The sequence below is a fragment of the Giraffa tippelskirchi genome, chromosome 2 (assembly GCF_054371585.1).
Source record: "Giraffa tippelskirchi isolate mGirTip1 chromosome 2, T2T-mGirTip1v1.2.pri, whole genome shotgun sequence".
Classification (NCBI taxonomy): Eukaryota; Metazoa; Chordata; class Mammalia; order Artiodactyla; family Giraffidae; genus Giraffa; species Giraffa tippelskirchi.
In genome coordinates, this window is record NC_137276.1 from 29,901,535 (window position 1) to 29,923,350 (window position 21,816).

Sequence of the window (21,816 nt, forward strand, 5' to 3'; positions counted from 1 at the left end):
TTTCTTAAGTTTATTTTAATATGTAATATATATTTTGATATATAAATATATATTTTAAGTGTAACTTACTTTTAATATAGTCACATGGCATAAAATTTGAAAGGTACAAAGAACTGCTTAATGAAAACTCTTATCTGTCCCTATCACTTAGCTTCTCAACCAGAAACGACTAATATTACTAGTTTTCTTATATCTCCTTTTGGAGATTCATAACGGAAATTACATATGTATTTTCTCTACCCTGGTCCCCCGTCTCCATTTTTTTAAAAAATTAGATAAACAGTAGCATACTATTCAAATTGCTCTGCAGTACACTTAACTCCTCTTCTAAAAGTATGCTTCCCAAGCAGTTTTTAATCACCCAGGAATAGAAATGAAAAAAGTATACAGTGGATAATGTGGTGAAATTCCAAGGTAGTCCAGGATGCTGGAGAAAGTGTCTTTGAATTAACTTATAAGCCTGGTTGGAGAAGGATTCTTGTACAGGCAGGACAAGGGTCCACAGGGAAGGAGAGAATAGTCGGTGTTCGGGGCTTGGATGATTTAGAACATGAGGAGGTGAGATGAGGAAAAAGTACCAGGAGACTCTGTTGCTGCTGCTGCTGCTGCTAAGTCGCTTCAGTCGTGCCCGACTCTGTGCTTCCCCATGGACGGCAGCTCACCAGGTTCCGCCGTCTCTGGGATTCTCCAGGCAAGAATACTGGAGTGGGTTGCCATTTCCTTCTCCAATGCATGAAAGTGAAAAGTGAAAGCGAAGTCGCTCAGTCGTGTCCGACTCTTAGCAACCCCACGGACTGCAGCCTATCAGGCTCCTCCGTCCATGGGATTTTCCAGGCAAGAGTACTGGAGTGGGGTGCCATTGCCTTCTCCGAGGAGACTCTGAAATGTGGTAATATGTAAGGAACTGGCTTTTAATTATTTTAAACGTGTCCCACAGAAAGAAATGTATTGTACATAACGGCCAGGATACATGTTTGTGTGTGTATGTCTGTGCTTACTTTCACTGTGTCCAGTGTCTTCTGTTCGTGCTGATTGTACCCATAAAGTAGATTCCATGACCTAGTCATGGGTTGTGACCTAAATTTGAAAAGACACTGTAAATTAAGGCATAGCTTTGCTTGGTTGTACTTGATGGAGAGGAGAAGGCAATGGCACCCCACTCCAGTCCTCTTGCCTGGAAAATCCCATGGACGGAGGAGCCTGGTAGGCTGCAGTCCATGGGGTCTCTAAGAGTCGGACACGACTGAGCGACTTCGCTTTCACTTTTCCCTTTCATGCGCTGGAGAAGGAAATGGCAACCCACTCCAGTATTCTTGCCTGGAGAATCCCAGGGACGGCGGAGCCTGGTGGGCTACCGTCTATGGGGTCGCACAGAGTCGGACACGACTGAAGCGACTTAGCAGCAGCAGCAACTTGATGGAGACGAGTCACAATTGGGGCGGTTGGAAACCCTTGAATGGAGGTGTGTGCAGAGTCCTGGGTGTCAGCATGAAGGTTCTAGGAGTGCTGGGTGGGCGGGTAGTGGGGGTGGAGGATACGAAGGGAAGAAGCCAGGCAAATATCAGTTGGTGGAATTGGATGGAGACACCAGTGGCTCAGGGTCTCCACGGTGGCCCTGAAGGTCAAGAGGAAGCAGCCCCACTCTTAAACTCCTGGGCCTGTTGAGTCACAGGGTTAGACACAGTAAGGCTGCCAGTGGGACAGCGGCACAAGTGTGATGTGTATGGACATAGTCAAGGCTCTTGTAGGAAGGAGCTATGATTAAGGAAATACATTTCATTTAAATAAAAAGTGCTTTGCACGAGAATAGGGAATTCCATGGGACATAACATGGAGGAAACAGAAGTGACCTTGTAGAGAGAGAGATGGGGCTCCCCGAGGGAGTGGTTCATGCCCAGAGCAGCTGGGGGAGAGAGGTACTTGTAGGGGAAGCAGTAAGTAGGGCCATATGTTGAGGGAGAGACTCAAGGATGAGAGGACGTTGTCTTTTGGGGAGCAGTATAAGCTGAAGAAGGAAGGAGCAGGTTCACTGAGAGAGGGAAGAGGGGCAAGAGGAAGAGTTTTAACAAATCGGGGAGTCTGCATGCTCAGGCAGCTGCTGTAAGTGCGACTGCTCTGTGGAAGTGAGTTTAGGAACCATTCCTTTGCCTGACTGGTGTAGACTGGGGGGGAGGGGGGTCTGTGGGTAGCTTTCAAGGAGTCCACCAACTTGAATAGAAGTTTATAACAAAAATGTCGCACTGATTTAAGATATGATTGTAGGGAACAATGACTTTCTCACCTACTGAAGTCACATGCTCGTATCACATTAAGTTGTTGCACATTTCTTGAAATCCCAGAAACAACCCATGTTACCAGTTTCTTACGTCACTCATCATAGTTGAAATTATGGTATATTCGATTCATTGCTGTGTTTTGCTATTCAGTTGTTTTATAAAGAAGTATATATATTACTATATCATAGATTCAGGGAGTTTTATATTATGGATATTTTAATATAATAAACTTCATTTATAGTCCTTGTATTTAATTTATGCACAAAGGAAAGATTAGAAGCTGCTGCCGTAGAAGGATCTCTATCTCTGTGGAGATTTGGGGCTTTGGGAGCTGAGGGGTCTTTATAGGTTCTGGTCACATAACTATGTAGAGAGTACTTGATTACTCTGCCTGACTAAAAAGGAACTGGAGGCTGTTTCAGGGACTGGGTATGTGGGGGTGTGTGGGGGTGTGTGTGCATGTGCATAGGTTCTGAAAAAATCAATACATGGATGAGATGGTTCTCTTAATTTTGTGTTAAGTAGAATTTTAAGCTATTACAGGGAAACAGCTTCTTGTTTAAGGGATAGGATTATCTGGTATTAAAGTTTGGTTATATACCTTCCATTTAGGATGCTGAGAAGAAAGTTACTAAAAACACTCTGTGTTTGTGTATATTCCACAGGACCTGTGTTTCTTGATCACCGAGATGAGCTTGAAGGAACATACAAGGTTTACTGCCAGAATCATGATGAGGCCATCTCATTGCTGGAAATCTATGAGAAGGATGAGAAGATACAGAAGCATCTTCAGGACTCCTTGGCAGATCTTAAGTAGGAGATTTGAGCACTTCATTCTATCATAGCTCTTTAGTTCTGCCTGTTGGAAGTCACTCCCATGTCTCTCTAGACTTCTTATGACATCTATGAATCTATCGTATTTTAAATATAAGTGATACATCAAAAATATGTATATATATGTGATACATCATTGGAGATCCTTCTGTGTAACTTGCCCTTTTCCCGTTCTGTATCATGGAAATCTTAAGTAGCTTCCTGTTTGTAGTTTTATCCATTAAAATCAGTTGTATTTATACAGTTAGCGTTTTCAGTAAGAAGCTGCCAGGAAGATAGTTTGGTCTTGAACATCATGAGATTCTCATGTCTTAGGGAAACAGGTTGTGAGGATGTAATATGTGTCTGAATAGGTCAGAGTGAAGTTAGGGGTTTATTGACTTTTTAAATAGACTAGAAATGCCACCATAAACATTCACAATTCCCCTTTTATCACGTGTGTTTTTTGTCTGCCCAGCTAATAGGCATTAGTTGGACTAATATGTTCTGAGAGGAATGTGAAAATCAGCATCAGTATTTTCTCTAATCAGCTGTTTCTTCTTTTCATGCTCACTGCTGTATAGGAGCCTGTACAATGAATGGTGAGTTCTTGCTGCTTTTTTGTTTTCTTCTTTCATAGACAGAAGCTAGAGGGCAAGGCGGGTCTAGAAGTAGACCTACCTTGCTATATTTTCCTCCATAGCACTTACCATCAAATGATACTTTGTATAATGTTGGTTTGATTATTGTCTGCCTCTTCCCACCAGGCAGGGACTTTTTTGGTTCACTGCTAAATCCACAGCACCTATAACACCGCCTGACATTTGTTAGGTGCCCGGTAAATGTGAATGAATGAAGTTGGGAAGTAGGGTGAGAGAACGGAGCTGTATTAGGAGTAACAAATACTGGCTACAGGCCTGGTGTTATTGACAGTTGACCAGAGTCTCTGTTTTCCCTTCTTTTGTAGGGGATGCACAAATTATATTAACCTGGGCTCCTTCCTCATCAAACCAGTACAGAGAGTAATGCGTTACCCATTGCTGCTGATGGAGTTATTGAATTCCACCCCTGAATCCCACCCAGATAAAGTGCCTTTAACCAGTGCAGTCCTTGCAGTCAAGGAAATCAACGTTAACATTAATGAGTATAAACGTCGAAAGGACCTGGGTAAGAAAAGCGTACTTGCTAAAAAGGAGACATGCCCTTGAGAATGTTCTCCTCCTCAAAAGAATTAATTACTAAACCAGAGGTGGACAGGCACATGGTAGGTAATAGGGCTGTGATGAAGAAATGGTAATAGAATTTTGGGAAAATAAGATAAAGAAAGAAAACGATGATGATAATAAAAGCACAACGGTGCATGTTGGAAATAAGGCATCTGTGACAAAGCTTATAGCAATGAGTCTTTCCCAGGAGATATGAAGACCAGTTAGAGAATGGCTGATCAGGACAGTTCCTTCAAGTTGAGTGACTGCCTTCTCATCTCATTGAAGGGAGTCCCTTTGGTCCATTCTTGCATCTCTTTGCTCTGGATGTTTGCTTCCACTTAAGCTAGAAGTTTCTTGTCTGCTTTCAGAAAACCCAGTTTGCCCACCTCTCTGGCCCTGTCAGTCCTGCCTCTGGTCTGAGCCCCTTGCCTCACCCCCAAAACTGTGCAGTCAGTTGACAAACCACCCACTCTTTCTTTATGATAGAGGACAAACTGAACTATGTCTTCTGTCTCATGAAATCTCTTGTCAAAACTTTGATTTTGAATACTCAATGAGTATAGCATGGTGACCATGCTATAATAAACTGATTTATCATTCATATCCTTAAAGAATCTATAATGTAGCCTCTCTGCCTGTCTCTCCACTATTCTGCATATTTATCTAAAATCATTTTCCCTTCCTGCTTCAGCCATGTCACCCATATTTATGTGTAATGTTAGCTGTGGCTGTTAAAGCCCTCTGGCCATCGAGCCCTTTTTCTTGGTTCATATCTCCTCATGTAATGTCATCTTCATCTCCTACAACAGTTAAGTGTGCCTTTCTCTGCCACCCAGACTTCCCTTGCTACCCTTCTACTGTTATTTCTGGGATTTTCTGCAGACTGACTGATGTATGACACACAGACAATTCCTACATAGCATCTCACTGTGTGAAATGATTGGATATAAATATCTCATTTGTGTATGAGCCCATTTAAGGTGGGCAGGTACTGTTACTGTCTTCATTTTATTGGAAAGGAAAATGAGGCTCAGAGAAATTAAGGGAATTATTTAAGGCAACACTTTTTTTTTTGGCCATGCCTCACAGCTTGCAGGACCTTAGTTCCCTGACTAGGGATTGAACCTGGGCCCTGGCAGTGAAAGTACATAGTCCTAACCACTGGACCATCAGGGAATTCCCTAAGGCCACACCTTAATGAAATGACAGACCCAGGCATTGAACTCAGAGGTTGCCTTGACTCCAGATCTTAGGCTTTTTTCTTTGTACCTCCATGACCTTCCTTCCTTGTCTCTAATCTTCTCCAGTCTCTGCTGTTCTCTGGGTGTCCAATCTGTCCATAAATGGTGATTTGGATTAACATTTTATGTACTCAGTCATAAGCTCATTGAAAATAAGCAGTAGCTCTAGTTTGGGTTGTTAGTGTAGTTTGTAGTCTGTCCATGCTTGGAAGAGGGCTTTCTCCACTCACCAGTTTGACTCACTCCCCAGTTCTCAAGTACCGAAAGGGTGATGAAGATAGCCTCATGGAGAAAATTTCCAAACTGAACATCCACTCCATCATCAAGAAATCCAACCGGGTTAGCAGTCACCTGAAGCATCTCACTGGCTTTGCTCCACAGGTGAGGTTCCTGCCCTTGAAGGTTCAGCATGTCTTTGGCTTCTTTTCAGGGCTCCACAGGGTAGCCTACATGGTGTGAATTGGTAAGATTCCCCTCTTAGTACCTTCTTGGTGTTTGCTAGCTGGTAGATAAAACACCCTGAAGCTACTGTTTATTTGGCTGCCCTGGGTCTCAGTTGTGGCACATGGGATCTAGTTTCCTGATCAGGGATTGAACCCAGGCCTCCTGTATTGGGAGCATGAAGTCTTAGCTACTGGACCATCAGGGAAGTTCCTCTACTGTTTATTTAAGTCTACCGGCCCCCTGCAACCCTCTGTCTGAACCTTAAGCTGCTTACAATGTGTACAAAGACAAATCAGGAAGCCAAATCTGTCACCATGTAAGAGTTATCATGGTTTTAGACACCCATAAGGAGTTTATCATCTGTTTGGGGAGACAGAATTGTGGACATGTGAGGGTAGAAGGGATTTAGGAGATCACCTAGTTCAATGCCATATGTCACATGTAAGGAAATGTAAAGTCTAAAATCTGAGTGACTTGTAAAACAGCCACAGAGAAGATTCAGAGTCTCCAAATTTCATGTGCTGAACCATGTGAATGTGATACAGTCAGTGGAAAATACCAACTAAAGAATCAGTTGCTAAGCTTTGCATTTTGATCTCTATACAGTGTGGTACTTAAGTAAACAGGAGCTCCATGAGAGTGAGCTTCATGTTGGCAAGATTTAATCTGAGCTTTAAAGGAGATGGGCAAGTTTGACACAGGGAGAGGGAGGGCACACCTGGCCAGGCAGCAGCACTGGTGAAGCCAACAGCCTGACCAGCAAGGGGGTTTTGTCAGGAACAGAGGGAGGTTGGGTGGAGATAGGTGTGCCTGTGTATACTCAGGAGCTCTGTCAAAGCCTGGAGAAGTGCTTAAATCCAATTCCGTATGATTTAGAAACATCAAAGGCTTAAAATTTAAATAAAAGATGTGCTTAAGAAAGATGCATTTCTAGTAGGATCAACTGAGGGAGAGTCCAAATTTGCTAACAGCACTTACTTATTTTGAACAGATTAAAGATGAAGTATTTGAAGAAACAGAGAAAAACTTTCGAATGCAAGAAAGATTGATCAAATCTTTTATCCGAGACCTGTCTCTCTATCTCCAGCACATCCGGGTGAGTAAAGACTTTGCTCTTGTTAGAATTGCTGACAGTGTAATTCCAGCGGTTCTCCTGTTCATCTAGCATATTGCTTAACGAACGTGGAATAACCTGGACTCAAATGACCATTATACCATGACAAGCTTTTTATTGGGATTCTTGCAGATTATTTAAAAGTTAAACATCAGAAGATGAGCACTGTTGTATTCATAGTAAGGGGACCTAGCTCTTTCCTTCATCTCTTTCAGTCTTCACCCTTTTTTCCCTGTTTCCTATATCCAGTCATATAAGAAGCACTCATCACAGTTCATTTTGTCAGAATCATTTTGAAGATCAAGTAGTAAGAGAATGGTTCCTATGGGGGGGCGTGCTTCCTAATAATCACATTCATCTACAACTGTCCGTGGGCCTGTAAGGCTGTTAGAGCCACGAATACGTCTAGAGAGTTGGAAGAACTTAGAAGATCATGAAGGGCCTGGTCTTCCTTGCCTGAGGGAGGGCTTCCTTCATGAAGTCAGATCCAGGACTAGAACCCTTCTCTCTTAATATCTGTAATTTCTCTCCTGATTTAATAGAAATTAGGGCTTCCCTGGTAGCTCAGCTGGTAAGAATCTGCCTGCAATCCAGGAGACCCTGGTTTGATTACTGGGTCAAGAAGATCTGCTGGAGATTTAATAGAATAGTGTTTATATAAATATCCATATACCCCTGTCCCTCACACAGGAAAAATCTCATCCTGTGAAATAATTTCCTTTAAAAGAGATCCTTTGATTTTTAAAAAAATTATTTTTTCTTATTATCATCATTTTTTAACTAAGTAAAATGGTGCAGAATTCAAAAACTGCCAAAGGAATGTTGTTGTCATTCAGGTGCGAAGTCATGCCCAACTCTTTGTGACCCCATAGATTGAAGCAGGCCAGGTTTTCCTGTCTATCTCTATCTCTCAGAGTTTGCTCCAATTCATGTCCATTGAGTTGGTGATGCTATCCAACCATCTTATCCTCTGCTGCTCTCTTATCCCTTTGCCTTCAGTCTTTGCCAGCATCGAGGTCTTTCTCAGTGAGTCGGCTCTTCACGTCAGGTGGCCAAAGTATTGGCATTTCAGCTTCAGCATCAGTCCTTCCAGTGAATATTCAGGATTGATTTCCTTTAGGATTGACTGGTTTGACCTCCTTTCTGTCCAAAGAACTCTGAAGAGTCTTATCCATCACTAAGTTCGAAAGCACCAATTCTTTGGCACTCAGCCTTCTTTATGGTCCAACTCTCACATCTGTACATGACTACTGGAAAAGCCATTGCTTTGACTATGTGGACCTTTGTTGGCAAAGTGATATCTGTGCTTTTTAATACACTGTCTAGGTTTGTCATAGCTATTCTTTCAGGAGCAAACATCTTTTAATTTTGTGGCTGCAGTCACCGTCTGCAGTGATTTTGGAGCCCAAGAAAATAAAATCTGCCACTACTTCTTTTTCCCCATCTATTTGCCGTGAAGTGATGGGACCAGATGCCATCATCTTCATTTTCTGAATGTTGAGTTTTAAGGAAACTTTTTCACTCTCATCAAGGGGCTCTTTAGTTCCTTTTCACTTTCTGCCATTTGTGTGTAACATCTGCATGTCTGAGGTTGTTGATATTTCTCCCAGCAGTCTTGATTCCAGCTTGTGATTCATCAGCCCACATTTTGCATAATGTACTCTGCATATAAGTTAAATAGGCAGGGTGACAATATATAGCCTTGATGTACCCCCTTTCCCAATTTTGAACCAGTCCATTGTTCCATGCCTGGTTTTAACTGTTGCTTCTTGACCTGTATATAGGTTTCTCAGGAGACAGGTAAAGTGGTCTGGTATTCCCATCTCTTTAAGAATTTTCCAGTTCATTGTGATCCACACAGTCAAAGACTTTAGCATAGTCAATGAAGCAGAAGTAGATGTTTTTCTGAAATTCTCTTACTTTTTCTATGATGCAATGGATGTTGGCAATTTGATCTCTGGTTCCTCTGACTTTTCTAAATTCAGCTTGTACATCGGTTGTACATCTGGAAGTTCTCAGTTCACATACTGTTGACTTAAGTCATTATATTTCTTTTTCTGTGATTTGGGTATATTTGAGGGCATTTCTATTATTTATTTATCATTAGTTATCTACTAATTATTAGTTATCTATTGCAGTATAGTTGCTTTACAATGTTTTGTTCGTTTCTCCTGTACAGCAAAGTAATTCAGCCACACGTATACGTGTATCCCCTCTTCCTTGGATTTCGTTCCCATTTAGGTCACCCTAGAGCATTGAGTAGAGTTCCCTGACTGTATACAGTCAGTTCTCATTAGTTATCTGTTTTATACACAGTAGTTTATATATGTAAATCCCAATCTCCCAATCCATTCCATTCTCCTTCCCCCCTTGGTATTCACACATTTGTTCTCTACATCTGTGTCTCTATTGCTGCTTTACAAATCAATTCATCTATACCATTTTTCTAGATTCTACATATATGTGTTAATATATGATATTTGTTTTTCAGTTTTTTTCTTATTTCACCGTGTATGGAGGAAATGGCAATCCACTCCAGTATTCTTGCCTGGGGAATCCCCATGGATAGTAGAGGCTGCTGGGCTACAGTCCATGGGGTCACAAAGAGTCAGATATGACTGAGCGACTAAGCACACTACGTATGGATAGTCTCTAGGTCTATCCATGTCTCTGCACATGACCGTTTTGTTCCTTTTCATGGCTGAGTAATATAGTAATATTGCATTGTGTGTGTGTGTGTTTATACACCACATCTTCTTTATCATTCCTCTGTTGGTGGATATTTAGGTTACTTCCATGTTCCAGCTATTGTAAATACAATGAACACTGAGTTGCTACAATGAACACTGAGTTGCATTTATCTTTTGAATTATGGTTTTCTCTGAGAATATGCCCAAGAATGAGATTCATGGGTCATATAGTAATTCTGTTTTTAGTTTTTTAAAGAACCTCCATACTATTCTCTTGGGCTTCCCTGGTAGCTCAGATGGTAGAGAATCTGCCTGCAGTACAGGACACCTGGGTTTGTTCCCTGGGTTGGGAAGATCCCCTGGATAAAGAAACGACTACCCACTCCATTATTCTTGCCTGGAGAATTCCATGGACAGAAGAGCTTGGCAGGCTACAGTCCCCAGGGTGGGAAAAAGTCAGACACAACTTAGTGACTAACACTTGCATACTGTTCTCTATAGTGGCTGTATCAATTTACATTCTGGGGGCAATTATTTATTGACTTAGTGTTCTTTTCTTATTGACTTATAGTACTTTTGTATATGTTGGAGGAAATAGCGTTTTATCTGAGATGATGATTTACAAATACCACCCCCCCGCTCCCCCCGCCAGTGTGTTGACTTTTGAATTTGCTTAAAATGGTTTTTTTGTGTAGAAGAGTTTTATTTTCGTGTAATCTAATAAAACTTATATGGTTTCTTTGTTCCATGTCATACTTTAAAAGGTCTTTTCCATTCTAAGATAATTTTAAAAAGATCTCCTGTGTTTCAGTACTTTTATCATTTCATCTTTTATATTAAAGTCATAAATCTAGCTGAAATTTACATTAGCACATAAGGTTTGGAGTAGGAATCCAACTTTTTGCTTTCTATCTAGTTGTCTGTCATTAGCATTTATTGAGTAATCCCCACTGATTTGATATGCTTCCTACATTTCTTTTAAATAGCAAACTCTCCTTGTTTTAAAATTGTGGTTAAGGGGACTTCCCTGACAGTCCAGTGATTAAGACTCTCTGCTTCCACTGCAGGAGGTATGGGTTCCATCTCTGATTAAGGAACTAAGATTCTGCATGCTGCAGGGCATGGCCGAAAGAATAAAAATTTGATTAAGTAAAGATCAGGGCTTATAAGACTTTTCAGGAGCACACTGGCTTAAAGTGAGAGATTTGACCAAGTATATTTCCCTTGCCTTAGGACTCTTCCCTACAGTTCCTCTAATTATGTTATCTCCCTATTGACCATTTTTCCCCCCATGTTTTCTAAATGCATAGCAAGTGTACACCAGAGCCCCCAGGTCTTAAAAGGCTTGTCTCCATAGTAGTGGGTGACAGCCCTTGGACGGACAGGTCATTTGGTTCTGACTGCCAACTGCTATCTAGGGTGAATGATGGAGGCCAGAAGTTCTGTCTGTTCTTACCCGTGTTTGTAACTGGCCACAGGAATCGGCATGTGTGAAGGTGGTAGCTGCTGTGAGCATGTGGGACGTGTGTGTGGAGAAGGGACACCGAGACTTGGAACAGTTCGAAAAGGTGCATCGCTACATCAGTGACCAGCTCTTCACAAACTTTGTAAGTGACTCTTCAGCCCACTTTTCTTGCATTGGCCCTTTTCCCAGGGTTCTAACATCCGGCTCATGGCGAAGTTCTTGCCGTAGAGACATGCTTCCATGGACCAGGAGTCCTAGTGCACTTTAGTTAAATTCATATCAGGATTTTATATTCGGAATGTGGCTTTCAGTCAGTCAGCTAAAAGGACAGGTAGGACCTGCATATATGCAAGGAGATTTTTTTATAGCTAGTGACCAGCCCAATTTCAGGGGACAAAGGAAAACTAGGAAATTTAATCTGGTATCACTGTTGATAACTGATCAAAAGAAAACAACTAAAGGATTAATGATTTTAAAAGGAATATTTCGGCACAGTTAGTAGTTCAACAAGTAGATCTTTGAAATGGCACAAACTACTTTATAAAGACTACTAAATGTCAGATTGCTTGGGAAACTCTAAATGGAGATATATATATATATATATATATATATATATATATATATATATATATATCCTGAGTAGAAATAGATAGGCTTTGATGGTTTCTTGGAGGTCTCTGGATGCTTGAGGCTAAAGAAAACATGATAGTTGGGAAGCTTACGGGTATTCTGGCAGTAGCATTTTAGTAAAAATTTACTAAGTACCTATCTATGTTCTTTTTGTATCCATATTGTGCCCTTGATATCTATCCCTTTAGAATTAGACAAAAATCTTTAAAAAGTGAAAACAGATTACTATTAAGTAGTTATGAGTAGAAAAGATATGATGGGTGTGTGAAAGTTTCTCTACCCCAGATTTATGTAACAACTAAATCTTTTTATTTTTTATTGAACTATGGTTGACTTACAATATTGTGTTAATTACTTCTGTACAGGAAAGTGACTCAGTTATATATGTGTGTGTGTATGTATTTATAGGAGAAGGCAGTGGCACCCCACTCCAGTACTCTTGCCTGGAAAATCCCATGGATGGAGGAGCCTGATAGGCTACGGTCCATGGGGTCGCTAAAAGTCGGACACGACTGAGCGACTTCACTTTCACTTTTCCCATTCATGCACTGGAGAAGGAAATGGCAACCCACTCCAGTATTCTTGCCTGGAGAACCCCAGGGATGGCGGAGCCTGGTGGGCTGCCCTCTACGGGGTCGCACAGAGTCGGACACGACTGAAGCGACAGCAGCAGCAGTAGCAGTGTGTATTTATATATTCTTTTTCATACTCTTTTCTATTATGCTTTATCACAGGATATTGAATATAGTTCCCTGTGCTATACAGTAGGACCTTGTTGTTTATCCATTCTATATATACCAGTTTGCATCTGCTAATCCCAAACTTCCACTTCTTCCCTCTTCCACCCCTTCTGCCTTGGCAATCACCAGTCTGTTCTCTATGTCTCTGATTTTGTTTTGTGTCATAGATAGGTTCATTTGTGTCATATTTTAGATTCCACATATAAGAGATATGATACAATGTTTGTCCTTCTGACTTAACTTCACTTAGTGTGATAATATCTAGGTCCATCCATGTTGCTGCAAATGGCATTATTCTTTTTTTAATGGCTGATTAGTAGTCCACTGTGTTTATGTGCCACATTTTTTTTTATCCCGTCATCTATCAAAGGGCATTTAGGTTGTTTCCATGTCTTGGCTATTGTGAATAGTGCTGCTATGAATACATAAGACTGCATGCATCTTTTTGAATCATAGTTTTGTCTGGATATTAGTCTAGGAGTTGGGATTGCTGGGTCATATGGTAATTCTATTTTTAACAATTAAACCTTAAGTTAAAGTCAGGTTATGTATAGACATGTACACATAAGTGATACCAGACAGATGGTCACATCTGGGTTATAATGCAACATCATGTAAATGTATGTAATTGAGCGTTTGTTGTCAATTTGTGTAGCTGTTTTGCATACTCTTTGGTGTGTGCAGATTGTTGGGTAAAGAGTTACAAGCTGAGAAGCTTTGCGTGCAGACATCTGGTATCAGGTAGGTAGAACACTGTTGGATCTGCACAGGGTTAGCTTGGAGCAAAGCAGGTGGTGTAGGATGTAACAAAAGCCACCTGAAGAGTATTCTAAGAATAACAGATTCGAGACTGAACACCGTGCCTTTCTCATTTTCACAGAAAGAGAGGACAGAGCGGCTGGTCATCTCTCCCCTGAATCAGTTACTGAGCATGTTCACAGGACCCCACAAGCTGGTGCAGAAACGCTTCGACAAGCTTCTGGACTTCTATAACTGTACAGAACGGGCGGAGAAGCTGAAGGACAAGAAAACCCTGGAGGAGCTGCAGTCGGCGCGGAACAACTATGAGGCCCTGAATGCCCAGCTGCTAGATGAGCTGCCCAAATTCCATCAGTACGCGCAGGGCCTCTTCAGCAACTGCGTGCACGGCTACGCCGAGGCCCACTGTGACTTTGTGCGTCAGGCGCTGGAGCAACTGAAGCCGCTGCTCTCGGTGAGACCCTCCCTCCCCGTGGAGATGGGGACTCCCAGATTCTCCCCAAGTTTTTTTGGGAATAACACGTCAGGGTTGTCAAGCCATTATTAAGCTAGGCAGATTAACTATGTCACTGGGTCAAGCCCATCGGGAACTGGCCTTGATGGTGCTGGGGATCCCAAGGCCTTGAATGGTCTCTTGCCACCCTGAGCCACCCTGGAGGAGCTGGGCCTGTGGGCCCCTGGCTACAGTGTTGGTGGCTCACACTTGAGGAGTTTCAAGGAGACTGTGCCAGTCCTGGGGTCTTTTACATGTGTTCTCTTGTCCCCTCTGTCTCTGTTCTCCTTGTGAATGGACTCCAGCTTCTCAAAGTCACCGGTAGGGAGGGGAACCTGATTGCCGTCTTCCATGAGGAGCACAGCAGGGTCCTACAGCAGCTCCAGGTTTTCACCTTCTTCCCAGAGTCTCTTCCCACCACCAAGAGGCCATTTGAGAGGAAAACCATGGACCGCCAGTCCACCCGAAAGCCGCTCCTGGGCATGGTGAGTGGAACCAGAGACTCATATGGCCTGGTGGTTAAGGTGTGAACTGAGCGAGAGTGCCTGGGTTCAGATCACAGTTCTGCCAGAGACTCACTCTGCGTCCTTGAGCACGTGCCTCAGTTTCCTCATGTCTAAAGCACCAATAATCGTTCTAACTACATCATAGAGTTGTCTTGCGATTTAAATGAGTTAAAGTATGTAGAGCACTTAGGCATTGGCCTGGCACATAGTACGCATTATTCAAGTAAGCTATCATCAGCATTATTGATTGACTCAGCTCTGTCTCTACCAATTAACAATTTAATGAATTTAAATAGTTTATAATAGTTGGGGAACAAAGGTTATTGAGTTCAAATCTGTCATTTGCTCATTCTTTCTTTACTTACTATCACTAGGCACCAGCAGTGTGCCAGCTGGTACAGACTTCAAATGCCCTCTGAAAAGCATTCTTGGCACCTAGTCTCTACAGTGAAAGGAGTTAATAATGGATTAATATTAATACTTTGATCAGTCAATTAAGGGAACTGGTTTAAGGATATGTTAATTCTGCCTGGCTCCCTATTTTTGATCATGTATTGGAAAAAGTAATTATCTGATATACTGCCAAACAGTTATTGGCTGATCACTTTTTACCTGAAGTTATTTTCATTTTGAACTCAATTCTTCCACATTCTGAAAAGTAGGGTAAGACATATGGGGTCATAATCTACAAGACTGCTGATCTGTCTGTGCTTCAGTATTTTTGCCCCATATAATCCCATAGACTGTAGAGCAATTGTCTTTCAATTGAAAAATAAGTTAATTTTAAAAATTTTTGTATGATTTTAAAGTGAGTGATAGTCACTCAGTCATGTCCGACTCTTTGTGACTCCATGGACTATAGCCTGCCAGGCTCCTCTGTCCATTGGATTTTCTAGGCAGGAATACTGGAGTGGGTTGCCATTTCCTTCTCCAATGATCTTAAAAAAGGGAATCACATTTTTTTATCACTTTACTTTTTCTTGTTTTATGAGTATTATTTGTTTTTAGAGATGAGAAGCCAAGATAAGGAAAGTCTCTGTTGTTTAGAATCGTATAGCAGAATACAAGGAGACCTACTCATATTACTTAGATATTTTGATTCTTTAGGTGGCAGTTTAACCACATATTTTTATCATAGGATAACAAATCTAAAACTAAGGATGTGTTAAATTTTCTTACTCTAGCTATAAAGGCACCAAAACATGACCTAAGAGATTATAGTTTTTCCCCAGCCACACAGGCTAACTCAGTGCAGAAGCATGTGATAGGAGCTGAGAGCAGCTGGCTGTCATTGCCTCCCTTTCTGAGACTGACAACATACGTAATTACATACAACTGCTGGGGTAATAGCCAGGGAGGAGTTTTAGATGATGGTATCTCTTATATTGCCTTTCAGCCAAGTTATATGCTCCAGTCGGAAGAACTTCGGGCCTCACTCCTGGCAAGGTATCCCCCTGAAAAGCTCTTCCAGGCAGAACGGAACTTCAATGCAGCCCAAGACCTGGATGTCTCACTTTTGGAAGGTGACCTGGTGGGCGTGATCAAGAAGAAGGACCCCATGGGCAGTCAGAACCGCTGGCTAATTGACAATGGAGGTAAGAACAGTAGAGGACAGGTTGTTGTTGCCTAGTCTCTAAGTCATGTCTGACTTTTTGCGACCCCATTGACTGTAGCCTGCCATGGGATTCTCCAGGCAAGAATACTAGAGTGGGTTGCCATGCCCACCCTCCAGGGGACCTTCCCAACCCAGGGATCGAACCTGTGTCTCTGGCATTGGCAGGCGAATTCTTTACTGCTGAGCCACCAGGGAAGCCCAGATACAGATTACCATGACTCTAAAAGAGGAAAAGAGTGATTTGGGCTGTGCCTGAATCCTGTGTAGGCCAGCAGAAAATATGAGAGTCTGATTAAAGGGAAAAATAACCTTAAAAGTTTTCTCCATCTAATGCTCAAGTCATTACAGAACAAAACCAGTTTTTGATTTTTTTTGAAAAATTACAGAGAAGACTCTGGAATTACTTCCCTTGCAAGATCTTGCCTTGTTTTACCTTTACAGGCACTGAATCTTGCCTGAGGGGTCCTTTGCTCTCTCCGTCCCTGAGTGAACCATGAGTTCTTTACATGTGTTTTGTGAACGTATGAATTTAAAACTTGTAAGATAGGGTTTTTTGGCGCCCCCTGCCCCAAACATAATTTTACCTCATGACTATTTAGGAAATGACTTTAAAAACAGCTCACAGCCTTTTTTTTTTCTTTCTGGTGGGAGTTGGGGTGGGGAAGAGGTACAGAATTGTTTTTGTGAAATACGAAGAATAATGCCGATCCATAATTCTTTTTCCACAGTTCCAAAATCTGAAAAGCTTTGAAAATCAGAGAGTTTTTTTTTAAAGAACGAATTTGCTCAAACCTGCCCTGATCTGAACTCATTTGGTGACAAAACCTGAACAGATGATGAGAGGCTGTTTATGACCCTTACTTTTTTCTCTTTTGGTGTGACTAGTCATGTGTTTTGCTACAGAAACCTGACCTAAATCTCCAAATCTGAATTCCGTAATACATCTGGCCCCAAGTGTTTTAGAGAAGGATTGTGGCCTCTGTAATAAACACCTGTATTCATACCATGAGAACTGAAAATTTTAATATTTCTCGGTTTCTTTCAAAGTGTTTTGTGGATTTTTTTTTCTCCTTCCCCAGCCCCCTATTCTGCTTACCCAAAATAATAAAGATCAAAATGGGAAAGACAGGACGAAGAAAGGGGCCCCTAGGGTGATGGCAGGTGAGAGCCACTGATAGACCGATGGCCTCTTAGTGAAGATTCAGACTATTTGAGCTCCCCTGTCCTTGGGTTCTTAGCTCCACAGTCCTGATGAGTAAAGTGGTAGCAGGAAGCCCACAGGATCAGGATCAGCTCTTAGACCTTCCACCCCTTGCTGTCTGCCTAGGGGACTTCTCGCCATCACTCAGAAAAGAGAACAAATGCAAGCTGGCGTTTTTTTAGGTCCAGGAAACACTGAAGGTCAAGATAGAGATGACCCTTGCTCAAGTGGAGGTTACATACTCCAGGTCCCTGCCTAACAGATAATTCTTTCTTATTCAATATTAAACAGTTTTTCCTATGGGTTAGAAATCTCAGTTCCTAATTTGTGCTAAAAGTTTTAGCTGAGGGCCCTCTCTGTCCTCATCTTGGGTAATTTATTGACATGAACATGTGTTACATGTGTATTCTAACTAATATAAGCAGTTTCCTACTCTAGTTTTCAGTATTCCCATCGCATTCCTAAACCAGGGATGGAGAGGGCAGGGAGGCATATGGGAGGGCCTCCGTCAGGCTGAGGATGGTTTTTAAATCCCTTTTAAACACACTCTAGGGACTTACACACATCCTTAGTGAAGTCTTCCCCTTAGCCTTTGCTCCCACGGTTTGGCGCTCTTGTCAAAATTTCTTCACCTGCTCATGCTCAGACGTGTGGTCTGTGGTCATTTTTGTTACTATCTCTCAATTCTCAGCAAAGCCCCTTGTCACTCACCTGTTGGACCGACAGCCACAGCATCTCGTCTCTGCCATCCGCCTTGCGCCCTGGGATGGTGTCTGTTCTCTTTGTCTCCCGACATCTTACTCCTTCTCAGTATCGACCTTAAGCCATAGTTTCTCCTCTGTTGATTTGCTCCCGGCTCCTCCTCCCACGAAAAGCTCTTGGTGTTTGTTTTTCCTCCCGCAGTCACCAAGGGCTTTGTGTACAGCTCCTTCCTGAAGCCCTACAACGCGCGCCGCAGCCACTCCGACGCCTCCGTGGGCAGCCACTCCTCCACCGAGTCGGAGCACGGCAGCTCCTCTCCCAGGTTCCCTCGGCGGCAGAACAGCGGCGGCACCTTGACCTTCAACCCCAGCAGCATGGCTGTGTCCTTTAGCTCAGGGCCTTGCCAGAAACAGCCTCCAGATGCATCTTCCCAGACAGAACTTGACCAAGGAACTCTCAGCGCATCCTTGAACTCAGAGGGCAGTCCTTCCAGATGCCCCTCGGACCCAGACTCCCCCTCCCAGCACAGGCCCTGGGACTCGGGCGATGCGGTCAGAGACCTTCACCAGCCTGCCCCTACCCTGAGGAACTCCCGAAACCCCAGGCATCCAGAAATGGCTGGTTCCTCAGTGCCAGGGCGTAACGGGCAGGGTCGAGACCTCGTAAAAGCCAGCACAAGAACAGCGCTGTCTCTGGACGACAGACACGAACAGCCAGAGAGCAGCGAGGCGGAAGGCAACCAGGTGAGTGTGCCCGGTTTCCATGGTTACAGTGCTAGGTGTGGATGCAGGTGATGAGCTCTCAGGAGTGGGCGAGGCCTGCCCTGGCCTGGGGGGTGACCCTAGAGATGGGCCCACAGATAAATCCTTAAAGGACTTGCGGAAGCTCACTGCTGTGAGAGTGGGCAGCTCCACTCTTCTGGACCTTCCGTGGCTGACTTCACAGGCTGTAGTGTTGTGGAGCATTTACCAGGTGTTACCATGAAGCTTTTCACACTCCTCCAATGCACTGATTCTTCCATTGGTATAAAGTCTGCTGTTTAACTCATCTACTTAGTTTCTCATTCAAGTGACTATTTCTAGAATTCAGGAGTAGAATTCTGATTCTGTTTCAGTTTTTCCTGTTCTTTTTGTAATGGCCCCTTCTTTGTATCATAAACATTTTAAACCTACATATTTTAAAGCTACTTTCACATCCACAGCTGAGGAATCCCTGGCCACCTGCCTTTGCTCACTTGCAGCAATGAGTCTCCAAGTGTGTCTTACCTTTGTCGGTGAGCTCTCTGTGGTTCTGTTACAAGCCCAGGACACATCCCACCTCTGGACCCACGAGCAGGGCTGGTGGAAGTGGACCAGGAAATGGCCCTTTTTGAGATTCTGACTTTGTGCAAGGAGCTTAGTTCTAGCCTCATCAGCTCCAGTCCTTGAGCACCCTTGGGTGTGTGTTCATCTCTGTGCCCCTGCGGGTCTCATGATTCCTCCTCCTGATCACTGACTACCACCCTTGCTTTGCATGCTAGCCCTGTTACGGGCACCTAGTGAGCATCCTTTCTTACTTTGAGATTAGATGTGGCTTTTTTGTTGTTTTGTAAAGATTTTTAAATATAGAATTTCTGTGTTAGGAGTATGAAAGAGCATCCTCATGTCTTATCCATTTTCCATACTGACTGAAGCTTTATTCCCTTTTTAGGGCAACTCTGAAAGAGTAAAATAAGTGAATTTTGGTTTTCTTTAAAGCTGTCCTGTTCATTATGGTAGCCATCAGCCATATGTAGCTATTTAAGTTAGGTGAAGTTAAACAAAATTTAAAATTAAGTTCTTTCATCTCACTAGCTGTTATTTCAAGTGCTCAATGGCCGTGTGTCTAGGGACTGCCACATTGGATGGTCCAGATACAGATGGTACCCATCACCCTGGGAAGTTCTGTTGGGTACCTTTGGTCTCAGATGTTTCCCATTTCCTAACTCACTTTCTCTCCCTCTCACAGGTCTATTTTGCTGTCTATACCTTCAAGGCACGGAACCCAAATGAGCTAAGTGTGTCAGCCAATCAGAGACTCAAGATCCTAGAGTTTAAAGATGTTACAGGAAATACAGAATGGTGGTTAGCTGAAGTCAATGGGAAAAAGGGTTATGTTCCATCCAATTACATCCGCAAAGCTGAGTACACCTGAGCCTGTTCTGCTTCCCACTCAACCTTGCTGCCTTCACCTCCTTCTGCTGAAGGGTTCTGGTATCCGCCAAGAGGGCGCCTGCTCCTGAGACACTGGCCCTGCCACATTGCTTAACCGTGGCACAGTGGGGCACAAGTCTTGTTCTCTTCGATTGGGTTGTCAGCCTTGATGCTCACTAGAATCTCTAGAATTTGAAATGGACCCTGGTGCTTACAAGTGATTCAGTGACCGTGAAAAGAGAAGCAAGTCCTGGGGTCAGCCTTTGGAAATGAGAAATTCCAATCAGAAGACCAGTATCCAATATATGCTAGAAGCTGTGCTATAGCATTAGAAGAAGTTGATGTTGGTTGTGCCATATTGAGTGATGTGGCCCCATGCTTCATGCTCAGCTGACCGGAAACCGACTTGGATGAATTCTCTGGGAGCCCTTTCAGGCTGCGCCTCTGCATGTGGCAAGAAGTTTGTCAACATTGTACCAAATCTGGTGTTTTAAAACCTCAGTGTCTGGCACATATTCGCACACACATCCCTTATTTCTAAACGTCCCTAAAACACTGCCATCTGTAATCTTTTTCTTATTTATTTCACCACATTTCCAGATTGGGCAGAATTCAACTATTGAGTCAGCTAAAAACATTCATTTGGGCTTTTCTGTAAGATCTTATGGAAAAACCCAGATGAACTTTCTGACCAACCTAGTACTTCTTTCTCCTTTTAAAAAATGTTTAGAATCTTCCTTTCCCCTGAACCTTCATATGAAAGGTTCTCTTCGCATTAGGTGCTATCCTCCACACCTTGCTGACACCATCTCTATGTGGTCTGTGTATGATAGTGTTTTCTGGCTTCTTTCCTGAAACTCAACAGCTGATAGACTTTCTTGGGAGAATGGGATCGGAGCTCCCACTGTTCCCTTTGGGGGATTCATTCTGCAATGGGCTGAAGCCAGTCCAGCCCAGAGGGAGACTGGATGCCTCTCCCCTTCCTCCAAGCACACTACTGTCCACAGATGAAGAGAACGTAACGCACGTTTATCTCATTTGAATCTGGGTAAGCAGTCCAGAAGTAGCTTATCCTAGACTTGGAAATAAGCATTTTCTGTTTCATCAGCCCCCCCTGCTTCAGAGACCATGGTCTAAGCCAAACAGAATCTAAAGTGCCTGATTGTACCTCCTCCACCTCAGGAAGATGTTTACTGATCCTAACACTAAGACCCCCCCTGAAGTTTGTATGTGATCAGGGCTCTTATTTTTAAGGTCTGCCCCAGATTGAAAGCCTGCCTTGGAACAGGAAATCATGAATTTTATCTTGCAAGAAAAGGCATGAAGAACAGCTTACAGTCCTTGCTCCTTCAAATGCACCTTCACCTTAAAGTCTTGATGAGTCGGGAGACACCCGGGGGCTCCTTGGCAACCGCGGGGTCTGCTGGTTGATCAGAAGGCAGCAACGCAAGAGTCTCTCATGAATAGTGTTTATATCTAGAGATGTTTATATTTAAGTAGTTATTTTATGAATAAAAGCATTTTAAGGGCCACAAGTGTGTTTTCTTGACTTTCTTCCCAGTTTAGCCTGAACCTTCTCATGTTTCTGGGGGTACCTTCTTGTCAATTCAGTGATGCTCAGATTTCAAGAAATGGGAGAGGCTAGGTGAAGAAACTCAGGTCAGGAATTCCTTTCAAATATGATTTCAGCAGAAACACCCTATACTCAAAATACGTCCATGTTGCATTTTAAGCCATTTCGTGCAGTG

At 42.9% G+C, this 21,816-nt stretch overlaps 1 protein-coding gene and 1 non-coding gene across 8 annotated transcripts in view; one reads left to right on the forward strand and one right to left on the reverse strand.

Annotated features, from left to right (window-relative positions):
• The window catches only part of DNMBP (dynamin binding protein), a 113,950-nt gene extending 92,350 nt beyond the window's left edge, over positions 1-21,600 (forward strand). For 3 of the 7 annotated variants that reach the window (XM_081548779.1, XM_081548795.1, XM_081548810.1), the window contains 11 exons: positions 2,942-3,089; positions 3,674-3,691; positions 4,057-4,256; positions 5,789-5,919; positions 6,974-7,078; positions 11,265-11,393; positions 13,502-13,834; positions 14,179-14,358; positions 15,776-15,974; positions 18,099-18,640; positions 19,884-21,600. In XM_081548779.1, coding sequence (XP_081404905.1) covers positions 2,942-3,089; positions 3,674-3,691; positions 4,057-4,256; positions 5,789-5,919; positions 6,974-7,078; positions 11,265-11,393; positions 13,502-13,834; positions 14,179-14,358; positions 15,776-15,974; positions 18,099-18,640; positions 19,884-20,069 — 2,171 coding nt within the window. In that variant the 3' untranslated portion in view covers positions 20,070-21,600. Of the gene's footprint in view, positions 1-2,941; positions 3,103-3,673; positions 3,692-4,030; positions 4,257-5,788; positions 5,920-6,973; positions 7,079-11,264; positions 11,394-13,501; positions 13,835-14,178; positions 14,359-15,775; positions 15,975-18,098; positions 18,641-19,883 lie in introns of all 7 variants that reach the window. The other 4 variants (XM_081548820.1, XM_081548801.1, XM_081548831.1 and 1 more) reach the window with 4 other exon arrangements.
• On the reverse strand, positions 5,402-5,473 carry TRNAE-UUC (transfer RNA glutamic acid (anticodon UUC)). The gene has a single exon. It is a non-coding gene; the product is annotated as a tRNA-Glu (tRNA).
• Positions 21,601-21,816: the final 216 nt, after the last annotated feature.